The sequence below is a fragment of the Canis aureus genome, chromosome 3, assembly GCF_053574225.1.
Source record: "Canis aureus isolate CA01 chromosome 3, VMU_Caureus_v.1.0, whole genome shotgun sequence".
NCBI classification, from domain to species: domain Eukaryota; kingdom Metazoa; phylum Chordata; class Mammalia; order Carnivora; family Canidae; genus Canis; species Canis aureus.
This window is the reverse complement of record NC_135613.1, coordinates 57,240,346-57,252,469: the sequence shown is the minus strand read 5'-3', so window position 1 is coordinate 57,252,469 and position 12,124 is coordinate 57,240,346. Positions and strand designations below refer to the sequence as shown.

The 12,124-nt window shown below is 55.0% G+C and overlaps 1 protein-coding gene and 1 pseudogene across 1 annotated transcript; one reads left to right on the top strand and one right to left on the bottom strand.

Moving 5' to 3' along the window:
* Window positions 1-2,144: 2,144 nt before the first annotated feature.
* On the bottom strand, window positions 2,145-2,761 carry LOC144304579 (MICOS complex subunit MIC26 pseudogene; annotated as a pseudogene).
* A 431-nt stretch (window positions 2,762-3,192) lies between these two features.
* ALOX15 (arachidonate 15-lipoxygenase) lies at window positions 3,193-11,275 on the top strand. Its single transcript, XM_077892974.1, has 14 exons — window positions 3,193-3,362; window positions 4,571-4,775; window positions 5,047-5,128; window positions 5,238-5,360; window positions 5,500-5,603; window positions 5,769-5,929; window positions 6,183-6,326; window positions 7,281-7,490; window positions 8,794-8,880; window positions 9,003-9,172; window positions 9,334-9,455; window positions 10,037-10,137; window positions 10,263-10,430; window positions 10,547-11,275. The coding sequence occupies exons 1-14, from the start codon at window positions 3,228-3,230 to the stop codon at window positions 10,724-10,726; spliced, it is 1,992 nt and encodes a 663-aa protein (XP_077749100.1). The 5' UTR covers window positions 3,193-3,227; the 3' UTR covers window positions 10,727-11,275.
* Window positions 11,276-12,124: the final 849 nt, after the last annotated feature.

Sequence of the window (12,124 nt, the reverse complement as noted above, 5' to 3'; positions counted from 1 at the left end):
GTTCGACAGGGTTTATGCTCACTGTTGATAGGGTTTCCAAAGTTTGAGGATTTTTTTTTTTTTTGCCTATGGAGAGAACCCTCCTATATGTGTATTTTACTTAATCTCAACTTTATTCAACATAATCTATAAACAAAACACTGAAATATAAATACTAAATCTGAATGTTGGTTACAAACCTAAATTTCCTTAAGCAATGTAAACTGCAGTGACAGATTTAACAATGAAAAGAAGTGATTGAAGACTTATTGTCATTACCTTTACCTCTGTTTTAAATACACCAACATCACAGATTTACTTCATTACTTCATTGCCTCCTACTCATTCTTGTTTTTCTCTGGGAATAAGATACATTCTTAAAGTTGATAAAATACTTCTTTTGATGTTTTCTTGATGATTCTGTATTACTGGAATCTTGTTAGATACTACCCCCACCCCAGTCCTGCCCCCTCACCCCCTACAAAAGGATATTGTCTCAGACCCTCATGTGCACTGAGGGTCTCAGCAGATTGAGCTGGGGCTCTGAGGCTTATCTTCCCCGTAAATGTTAGCTTATTTGATCTATCTTTCCTCCCTGAAATGATGTATGCCTTTAGTTTCATTTGGCCAGACTTACAGAACCCTTGTTCTACCATTACGATGATCCACTGACTTGCTTTGTTAGTATGATTTATAAAAATACGCATGCACTATCAATGTCTTGCAGTGGTTGAGGGGGTACCTAGTGGATTCATCTTCTAGGAGAGGGGAGGGTTGTGTTTGCACATTAAGGCTCCTCTTTGGGACTTTAGCTAATTCAGCATCTCAGGACTCCGTTTCTTCCTGGCCGTGGAGCATGAGTGTCAGAGCTGGTTGAATAGTTGGACCTCCTTCTGCGGGGTTGTCATGGGTAGTCACACGTGCCGATCAGTCCTTTCTGTTCTTGGAATGGCTCCTATTTTTTCCCAAGACTATTTGGCTCACGCACAGTTGTCTGTTTTTATCCTCTTCAATGTACCAGTGGGATGAACATATATCTCTATTCACTATAAACAGAAGTATATGTAGGAGAAGCACATTCATATATAGTGACATTCCCTTTCTTATTAAAACCTATAAAAATGTCAAAAAATCCCAATGTAAGCCCTCTCCTCTGTATTATACTGTTTGGCAACAGTTCATGGTGACTTTTCTCTTTTTAATGTCATTATGCATTTAGGTGTTTCCCAAACTAATTGCAGCAGACCCCCTTGGGTCCCTACTCCCTAATCCATTATCTCTGTTTATTTGCTGGTGGGGCCTACATATATTTGTGTGTCCACCCATCCCTGTGTGGCACAGGGAAATCCTGATAAGGCTGAGGGGATCACGTGGTTCCATCTCCCCTGCCAGCTTGAAGGATTTGGGTTTGGTGCCCAGTTTTGGCCAAAATAGATAAGGAGAGGCTGATGGATGGTTTCTGGGAAAGCCTCTCCCCTACTTTGCTTTTTTTTTTTAACTTGGCATTTTAATTATGTGTATAAATAACAACATGAGAACGAGGAGGTCTAAGGGTGGACATTATCTCTAGGGGAAAGGGTTTCTCATCAGTCCACTTGTAGTATAGCATCACCCGGGATTACAAAGCAGTCTAATACAGTTTTTCCTGAAGAAAAAAGCCAATTTACTACATTCAGTACGGACTTCTCTAAATGGATAAATGTGGTGTCTCTAGATTGGATGGGGGCTCCCAAATGTGGAGTGGAAGCCAGTATGTGGGGGAGGGAATGAATTCATCGGAGGCAGAAGAAAGGAGATAGGAGTTTACTGAATACACCTCGAGGGAGCAGGTGCAGGACAGCAGATGAGAGGCTGCCTGCCAGGAGGTGGCGGGAGGGGGCTGGTTTGAAGGGGAGAATGTGAAGAGGTCTGAGGACGGGTGGAATTCTCCCCCTTTTTGGTAACTGTGCCTGGTTGTAAGGAGCTCACTGGTCAGTTAGGGCTTATGGCTCTTTTGAGGTGGGTCCCCTGATGGAGGTGACTGTGTTCAGCCAGGGGGTTGCTCGGGCCCCTGTTTGTGTCCATCATGCAAGCCTGTTTGCATAAAAGTGGCCTTGACACTCTGCCATTTTTCTGTAGAATTACTGGTTTACTGCATGGAGTTTACAATATTTACCTGTAACGGATTCAAATGAGCAGAGCATGGAGCATTTTATTTATTTCCAGGTGATTTCCTCACATTTCCTGGCTCCTGAAAGTTCTCCTTCCACAAATCTTCTATGACTGTGGATCCTCGTAAACCCCATTCAAACAATTTCTCCCCCACTGACCTGGACCAATACAACGGCTTATTGAGGATGATGAAAAGAGACAGCTCATCCCATGACCCCAGCTGGATACACCAGCTTCTTCATTTCTGAACCTCTAGCCAAAAGAAGTCCAACAATTTCTCTTGGTGTTACCAAGTCTCAGAGAAAAATCCAGGAGGTACATTTTGGAGATATTCATAGTGGTCTACCCCCCATTGAATCAAGCTCTTGGGCTTAGTTTGTGAGTATATTCTCTGACGCCAACCTGTAGATGGCTCACAATAATGTCGGAGATGTGAGATGCTCTCTTCAAGCTGGGTCCTTGGCTCCTCTACACATTTAGATTGACCCCTGGGGACAGAGGAGAGTGAAAGCTCATTAACCTTCACAGAAGTTTTGTGAGGTGAGTCCTTTTCAGGTGATGCACAATAGGGAATGAGCCCCAGAGTTTGGCACAGGGAAGGCTGGCAAGTGTTCCAAGCGATTGACTTAATTCAGTGGCCTTGATGTACCTCACTCACAAGCTCCTGAGGAGCAGCTCTCCTTTACCTCTTCACCCTCCCCTGCAACCCTAAGCATGACCCTTGCAGGGGTGAGCCACTTGGTGTGGCCAGGGCACCAGCGCTTGTGTTTGGTTGGAGAGGCCTTCCCAGCCGCCTGCTGACATCCATCTGCTCCAGTCCTGCAGGTGGAGACCTGTTCTGCAGGTTTTCTGCCCCAACCCTCATCTGCTTCCCCTTTCCTCCTTCTCCATCCGCCGGGACACGGGGCGCATCCCCGGTCCCCGCCAGGCCCGCCTTCTTGGGCTTGGGCTGAGCTCTGGGGTGCGCGGGGGTTGGTCGGAGACCCGGGAACCACCACACCCTGGACCGCTAGGCTTCAGAGGGGCGGGGTCCTGGGCTCTTTATTGGCGTGTCCAGTCCTCTTCCTCCGCAGACGGCGCGTTCGTCTTCAGGCAGGATGGGTCTCTACCGCATCCGCGTGTCCACCGGCTCCTCGCTGTGCGCGGGCTCCCAAAACCAGGTGCAGCTGTGGCTCGTGGGCCAGCACGGGGAAGCGGAGATCCGGAAGCGCCTGCGGCCGGCGCGGGGCCAGGTGAGCCGCGCGCGGGGCCAGGGGAGCCTCCAGCCGGGACGCCGCGCACAGGGCGCGCTCAGGACGTGTTCCCGCGCCCGGCCTTTCCTTGGACCTGCCGTCCGTCCTCCGGTGCCTTCTGTTCTCAAAAGCTGCCGTTTCAAGCCTCCTCCGCGGTTGCTGGGGTCCGACCTGCGGGCTTTCTCGGCCGCATGGGGTGGAGATGGGGGCGCCGGCGGAGATGAGAACACCGAATGTCCGACCCGCGTCCCCGGTCCCATCACATCCACCTGAGACTCGCCTCGGCCCCGACACCCCAATTCTCATCGCCTGTCCCGCTCTCTCCAAGCCCCCAGATCCGGCTGCCCCATGGACGCTTCTCGGCCCTCCGCCCGCCCCTAGCGCCCCCCACCCCCGGCGGTAGCTCGCGCCTCCCCCTCTCCGCCTCTAACCCGGAATCCGGCGCGGTCTGCTGGGTCTCCTGGCCCCTCCGGTCTCCGCAGCCCGAGCTCCGCCTCTCACCCCCACGCCCGCCAGGGCGCCCTTGAACGCGGTCACCTCCACCCACCCTCTCCACCGCCTCGCCGCTTCTGCGCCGCCCTTCCCAGCCCTTCTGCAGCCGAGCGCTTTGTCGCAAACATTCCACCTTGCAACGGGCCCCGGCGTGGAACCTGTGAGCGGCTTCCGCGTGTTCCCAGGACCCATCCAAGACCCTGGACACGCCAATAAAGAGCCTAGCCTGGGGATCCCTGGGTGGCGCAGCGGTTTGGCGCCTGCCTTTGGCCCAGGGCGCGATCCTGGAGACCCGGGATCGAGTCGGGCTCCCGGTGCATGGAGCCTGCTTCTCCCTCTGCCTGTGTCTCTGCCCTCCCCCCGCCCCCACCATGTGACTATCATTAAAAAAAAAAAAAAAAGAGCCCAGCCTGGGGGACGCGGGGGAGCAGCCGCCTCAGCCCAGCGTCTCAGGCGCACAGGTGCGCTCCTTCCGGGCTCGGGGCTTGGCGCAGGCGAAGTCCACAGGGAGGAAATAGAGAAGGAAGGAGTGCACCTCCCCACGTTCCCCCTGCGTCTCCCCGACCCACCTGCCCCGTGCGCGCCCCCTTCTCTTTCTGGCTCCCTCCGCGCGCCGTTCCCGAAGCTCACGGAAGGACGTCCAGCCCGAGCCAGGCTCAGTCCAAGGGCCCCTTCCCGCGCGCCCCGCGGACGCTGAGCCCCTTCTGCCGTCGCAGGAGACGGAATTCAAGGTGGACGTGGAGGAGCACCTGGGGCCGTTGCTGTTCGTGAAACTGCAGAAATGGCACTTCCTTCAGGACGACGCCTGGTTCTGCAACTGGATCTCCGTGCAGGGCCCCGGGGACAGCGGGGAAGAGTTCACGTTCCCGTGCTACCGCTGGGTGGAAGGCAGTGGCATCTTGAGCCTCCCCGAGGGCACCGGTGAGCGTGGGGCTGGAGTGTGAGGAGGCCTGCGGGCGGGGGGTGGGTGTGGAGCAGGGCAGGGAGGCAGGACACGGGGAGCTGGGACCTGGGGCGCGGGGTTGGGGAGAGGGCTGCGCGCGCCCCCCACCCGCCTCCAGCGCCTGGAGGTTGGAGGAGGGAGTGATGCTGAAGGCCCAGGGCCAGCGGGAAGGGAGGGCTGACGAGGCGCCCTCGGCGGGACCCGGGACCAGGAGGGTCGCACGGCCCAAGCTCTCCTCCCCATGTCTAGGCCGGACGGTGGTGGACGACCCTCAAGACTTGTTCAAGGACTACAGGGAAAAGGAGCTGGAAAAGAAGAGGAACCTGTACCGGTCAGCGCTACTCCCGCGCCCCACACTCCTCCCGACCCCACCCCGCCCGCGGGGAGCTGTTGACCCCCCCCCCCCACTACCAACGTCTGCTTTCACTTCTCCATGGCAGGTGGGGTAACTGGAAGGATGGATTAATCCTGAATGTCGTTGGGGCCACGATCTCTGACCTCCCTGCAGATGAACGATTTCTGGAAGATAAGAGAATTGATTTTGAGGCTTCGCTGGCGAAGGGGTGAGAACAGGGGGGCTGGATGCCAGGGAGGCGGAAGGGCTGAGGACTGCACAGGGCTGGGCCAGCCTCAGGTGGGTGCCTGTCCTTATGTGTTTGATCCTGAGCATCACTCTCAAACTCTGCTTCTCTTTCCCTGAAGGCTGGCAGACCTAGCCATCAAAGACTCTTTAAATGTCTTCACTTGCTGGAATGATCTGGATGACTTCAACCGAATTTTCTGGTGTGACCAGAGCAAGTTGGCTAGTTAGTACCTCACCCCAGGGCTTCTCCCAGGGCCCTTATCTCGGACCCAACCCAACCCAGGCACCCAGGGCTGGGAGACCAGAGGCGGGGGCCCCTGTGGTAGGCTGGGGTCAACTGGGGATGGTTTGGTGGGGGCGCTCAGATCCCTATGACTGTCACCCCCAGAGAAGGTGCGGGACTCCTGGAAAGAAGACGCCTTGTTTGGGTACCAGTTTCTCAACGGTGCTAACCCCATGATACTGAGGCGCTCCAGGCAGCTGCCGGCACGCCTGAAGTTCCCTCCGGGGATGGAGGAGCTGCAGATCCAGCTGGAGCAGGAGCTCCAGGTACGCACAGAAGAGCCCTAAAGAGGTCATGCACTGAAATGGCAATGTGGTTAGTGTTTGTGTTTTGGGGTCCACTGTGGGGGCAGCTTCCTACTGGATGGCAAGAAGGGATTTGGCAGGAGAAATCGGGAGTGACCCCTGAGACATGTGACTCTGTGCCTCCTCCCTGAGTGAGAACAGTGATGGAGGGAGGAAGAGTGGTTGGCAGAGACAGTCACAAGGACAGCAGCCCTCGCCCGCTACCCCCACACAGGGAGGCAGGCTGTTCGAGGCGGACTTCGTGCTGCTGGACGGGATCAAGGCCAATGTCATCTTGTGCAGCCAGCAGTACCTGGCCGCCCCTCTGGTCATGCTGAAACTGCAGCCTGATGGGAAACTGTTGCCCATGGTCATCCAGGTGAGAGGACCCAGCAGTGTTGCTCTCCAGTAGTGCTTGTCCTCCCGCTCAGACCCTCATGCAAATTCAGAGTCCCCACTCCCTGCAAAGGCCTAAGGCACAGGAAAGGGCCAGGCTGCCGGAGAGACTGGCTGGGTGAGTCTGAAGAGGCTTCAGGGCTGAGGAAGTCACTGAGGACAGAGCAGTCTGGGGCTGCCCTTCGGAGGTGATGTGAGCCTTGGAGGAGGCTCAGGACTTAGACCCTCAGGCAGGACCCCACCGAGGTGAGGGTCAGGTGACTCCCCAGGGACTCTCAGGGGCCAGCTGGCCTGGGGTGTTGGGGAGCAGTGTGAGGCAGAGGGGCCACACCCTGCGGGCTGTGGGGGCCCAGCTGGGGTGCAGGAGGACAGGAAGCCGAGGCAGGCTGCTGCGGCGGGCGCCTGTGTTCAGGCTGGGGCCCAGGAGGGGGATGCCAGACCCTAGGATTTGGGCAATGGGTTCAGCGACTGTCCAAGGCAGAGGGGTTGGGCTCAGATGTGGGGATCAGCTGTGTGATGCTGAGGATGATCAAACTGGCCTGGGTTCAGGGAGAGAGGAGGAGGAGAAGGAGTTGGGCAAGGTTCCTGCAGAAGTCAAGAGGAAAGGACAAGTCAAGAGGAAAATCAAGAGCCCAACTTTGAGGTAACAGGGGGACATCCAGATTGTAAAGTGTGGCCAGTGACAGTTCAGGACTGCGGGCAGAGCCAGCTGTGTGCAGGCGGTATCCACTCCTACTGCAAGCCGAAGGGGAAGTGAGGTCAGAGGAAGCCAGTGGGAGAGCGGAGAGAGAACCATTTCTGCAGAAGGCAGCCAGCTGGGGGCTGCAGGGCAGGAAGCACAGGCAAGTGTGGGCAGAGCTAAGTGTGGGAGGGAGCCTCAGGGGAGAGGCACGCAGTGTGTGTGTGTGGGGTATCCTACTCCCTGTCCCTGCTCCAGCTCCAGCTGCCACGTGTGGGATGCCCTCCACCACCGCTTTTCCTGCCCACGGATCCCCCGATGGTCTGGCTCCTGGCCAAGTGCTGGGTCCGTAGCTCTGACTTTCAGATCCACGAGCTGCAGTCTCACCTTCTGCGGGGACACTTGATGGCAGAGGTCATCACCGTGGCCACCATGAGGTGCCTTCCGTCCATACACCCCATCTTCAAGGTAGCACCTTACTCGCCTCGCTCTGGCCTGCCCCTTTCTCCAGGCCCCATGGCACCCTCCCTGGGGGGGGCTCTCAGGGTGGGGAGAGCCAACCAAGAAAGACAAGTGAGCCAGGAGCAGGAGCACGGCCTGCTGTGCCTTCTGAATGGGGTGGTACGTCCTCCCGGGGAGGCAAAAAGGAGCCATGGTCAGGGGCGGGGGGCAGAGTGAGCAGTCCTACCCGTTTCATGTATAAACCACAGATATCCATTCACTATTATAGGAAGGGTACACACAAACGACTGAGGAGTCCAACAAGAGAGGATCATACAAATAGCAAAAAGTATTTTTTCAGCCAGTTTTAAAGAATCCTAAAGTAGTAACACATAGGCTATCAAGAGGGACTCAGGACAACACTGGCAGCCAGTTCATTGTGGACAATTAGCACAGACTGTCCACCCATTCACTTGTTTTCTTGGGGGTGCATCTCACGGGGCATGAGCGATTCTGGATGCCAGTGAGAAGCAAGACAGGCAAGGTCCTGAAAATGGGGATTTTCATTTCCATTAAGGGCTAGCAGACAATACAGACTGTATGGGACCCTATGAGCTGTGATAAGTACAATGTGGAGAACCAGAGCAGGGTGGGTAGGCCCGGTGGTCAGGAAAGATTCATTTGATCAAAGGTCTTGTGGCAGGAACAAGGCTGGGATGTTTGAGGGACAGAAAGAAGGTGAGTAGAATGGACAAAGGGAAAAAAGAATAAAATCTTGGGGAAAAAAAGGCAATAAAAAACCCAGTAGATTCAGAATGGACAAAGGGGAGAGGGTAGGAGATGATGTTCCGGAGGCAGGCAGGTTAGGCCATGCATTCTCAAGTGGGGGGCTGTTATGCCCCCCAGATGGGTGAAAGTGCTTCTGGGGAGGCAAAAAACTTACTATTTTTATGTATAAAACACATATATGCATATAGTACATAACAGATACAGTATATCTAGCATTAAAATTTCTTTTTTTAAAAAAGGATTTTATTTATTTATTAATGAGAGACACAGACAGAGAGGCAGAGACACAGGCAGAGGGAGAAGCAGGCTCCCTGCGGGGAGCCCGACGCGGCACTCGATCCCAGGACCCCAGGGTCATGCCCTGAGCTGAAGGCAGGTGCTAAACTGCTGAGCCACCCAGGGATCCCTAGCATGAAAATTTCATAGGGGGAGAAATTTTATGTAATTTTGTCTATGTATGTATCATGTATCCATATAGAAATATTATCTCCATATCATGTATCAATATATAAATATTATATATATATATACACACACACAGCTTCTCATCCCCCATCTGCGCTACACCTTGGAAATTAACGTTCGGGCCAGGACGGGGCTCATCTCTGACAACGGTGTTTTCGACCAGGTAGGAGGAAGGCAGGGGCATTCTGGAGCCCACTCTCCCCTTGGCTCTGGGTTCCACAACCCCCCCCCCCCCACCCTAGGGCTGGCTGATTTGCCTGACGCCACCTGGCCCTTGCTCCTCAGGTGGTGAGCACAGGTGGCGGAGGCCACGTGGAGCTGCTCCAGCGAGCTAGAGCCTTCCTAACCTACCGCTCCTTCTGTCCTCCCACTGACCTGGCCGACCGGGGGCTCCTGGGAGTCGAGTCTTCCTTCTATGCGCAGGATGCTCTGCGGCTTTGGGAAATCCTCTACCGGTGAGGAGGGGTGAGGCAGGGCTGGGTGGGGAGGACTCAGGACAGCCTGTGTCTCGGCTGGGGGGCTGGGGCCCCTGACCCAGGCAGGTGAGGGGGTAGGAGCCCAGGGCCGGAGGCTCCTGGCAAGCTGCAGCCCTCCTGACCCCCACGCTGGGGCGCAGCTATGTGCAGGGCATCGTGTATCTCCACTACAAGACGAACGAGGCTGTGAGAGATGATCTGGAGCTGCAGACTTGGTGTCGAGAGATCACTGAGGTCGGGTTGCGGGGGGCTCAGGACCAAGGTAAGGCTAGCCCCTGCCTGGGACCTCCAATACCACATAGTTCCCTTGGGAATCTCCCTAGAATCCTATTTCTGTGGAATCTTCCAGAAGCATTTCCAACCCAGTGAAAATGCCCAAAGGCCCTCCCAGATTCCTTTTGTACCAGCTAGAGACAGGTCCCATCGTATGCCCTGGGAATCCCTCTAGGTCCCAGCTGCCTCAAGACCCATGGCTGTTTGTAAATGTTTAACAGCCAGCATCCTGGGTGGGTGGGGGGGAGGCGCATAGGGGGGCGGTGGGAGAGGGGAGTCCTGATTTGTAGCATTTGCCCATTTTCGTCCTGTGAATATTTCCACTGTGGTTACCAACGTGATGGTAGCCAGCTTGCTAAACACCTGACCGGTAATGGGCCAGCAGGAGCCACACCAGGACCCCACTGGGTGGGACCCTCCCAGCAGATCCCCCCACCCCCATTCCAACCCAGCTTGCCATCAGAGCCCAGGGACCCTGAGAGGACCGAGTGCCCTTCCTCACCCCTGTGGTCTCCCCTCACTGCCCTGTGTCTGAGCTGTGCTTCTGTTCCTCCCCTGAACCCCCTGCAGGGTTCCCCAACTCCTTACAGTCCCGCGACCAGATGTGTCACTTTCTCACCATGTGTATATTCACCTGTACTGGCCAGCACTCGTCCACCCACCTGGGCCAGGTACGGACCATGGTGGGCAGCTGGGAGTTTGCACCTGGAGTGGTGCAGGGGCTGTGTGCAGGTGGGCTGAGGGCCTTCTGTGCTTAGCAGGCACTGACTCTAGACATCTGCCCCTCCCTCCCTAGCTGGACTGGTACACTTGGGTCCCTAACGCGCCCTGCACCATGCGGCTGCCGCCTCCTACCACCAAGGACGTGACACTGGAGACAGTTATGGCAACACTGCCCAACTGCCATCAGGCCTCGCTGCAGATGTCCATCACCTGGCAGCTGGGCCGCCGCCAGCCTGTGATGGTGCTGGCAGTGGGGCGCCCCTGGGGGCCGGGAGGGGCAGGCAGGTGAGGGAGGCAGCGCACCCTCCACGCTGCGTGTGGGTCCCAGGCTCTCAGCTGCCTTCCTCTCTCCACCAGGTGGCTCTGGGCCAGCACCAGGAGGAGTATTTTTCAGGCCCTGGACCCAAGGACGTGCTGAAGAAGTTCAGGGAGGAGCTGGCTGTTTTGGAGAAGGAAATCGAGACCCGGAATGCAAAGCTGGACATGCCCTACCAGTACCTGCAGCCCAGCCTGGTGGAAAACAGTGTGGCCATCTGAGTGCTGCCTTCTGCGGAGCCGCACCCACCCCCCAGCGCTTCCAATCCCACCCCCGCAGCCCCAGCCCCCCCACCAAGGGTCACCTTTCCATGGTCTGTGCCCTTGGCAGACACTTTTATTCTAGACGGGCCCCCTAAGGGCCTCTTCCCGCTGCCTCCCTCATCCTTTGGGTCTCCCCTGGGGCAGGGAAGAGCCAGGTTCCAAGAGCAGGAGAGGGTGTCCCTACCTATTGCTCCACACCTTTTATGAGCCACATACGATTTTGAACCTAATGTGATTTAATGGCAATCAACAGAGATTTTAGACAACAAAAGGAAAGAAGTTAGAGCAAACTGTTCTAAAGCAAATATTGGCCAGGGGCACCCGGGTGGGTCAGTCTGTTGAGTGTCTGCCTTGGGTTGGGGTCATGATCCCAGGGTCCTAGGATCTATCGAGTCCCACGTTGGGCTTGCTGCTCAGAGGGGGCATCTGCTTCCCCCTCTGCCTCTGCCTGTTGCTCCCCCTGCTTGTGCTCTCTGCGATCTTTCAAATAAAAAAATTTTGAAAATATGTATGAACACCTTTCTAACTGGACAGACTTTATTACAGATCCTGAAGCCAGACACAGTAAAAAGCAAACCATTCACAGCAATTCTCAAGATTTTTGTCTCATGGCTCACTTAGAAGATGATAAATGGGGCAGCCCCAGTGGTGCAGCGGTTTAGTGCCGCCTTCAGCCCAGGGCGTGATCCTGGAGACCCGGGATCTAGTCCCGCGTCGGGCTCCCTGCATGGAGCCTGCTTCTCCCTCTGCTTGTGTCTCTGCCTCTTTCTCTGTGTGTGTTTCTTGTGAATAAATAAATAAAATCTAAAAAAAAAAAAAAAGATGATAAATGGAAGAAAACTGGGGGGGTGGTGTCCATGTCTATAACCATTTGCAGTTCCCCTGTCGGAAAGCTCCAAAGTAAAATAAGAAACTAGAAAAATACTTTAAAAACCCTCATTATCGGGCTGCCCGGGTGGCTCAGTGGTTTGGCACTGCCTTCGGCCCGGGGCCTGATCCTGAAGACCCCGGATCAAGTCCCACGTCGGGCTCCCTGCATGGAGCCTGCTTCTCCCTCTGCCTGTGTCTATGCCTCTCTCTCTCTCTCTGTGTCTCTCATGAATTAATAAATAAAATCTTTAGAAAAACCCCTCATTATTGTAACGAGTGACAACAAAAGAATCAATAAGATCCAGCTTCTGTATCTGATGAAAACTTTGGAAAAATAAGCTTAGACATTTGTTTGTTAATATGACCATCTGTGGGTATTTATTTTTTGTAGATATTTTATTTTTAAAGATTTTTATTTATTCATGAGAGACACGCAGAGAGAGGCACAGAGAGGAGTTCAATGCTGGGATCTGGGGGGAGAGCGTG

Excerpts from the sequence above, each read along its gene's own strand:
- ALOX15 (XM_077892974.1), top strand. The coding sequence starts at position 3,228 with ATGGGTCTCTACCGCATCCGCGTGTCCACCGGCTCCTCGCTGTGCGCG. Across the intron at positions 4,776-5,046 it reads GAGCCTCCCCGAGGGCACCG|GCCGGACGGTGGTGGACGAC; the intron begins GTGAGCGTGGGG and ends CCCCATGTCTAG. Across the intron at positions 10,138-10,262 it reads CGTCCACCCACCTGGGCCAG|CTGGACTGGTACACTTGGGT; the intron begins GTACGGACCATG and ends CTCCCTCCCTAG.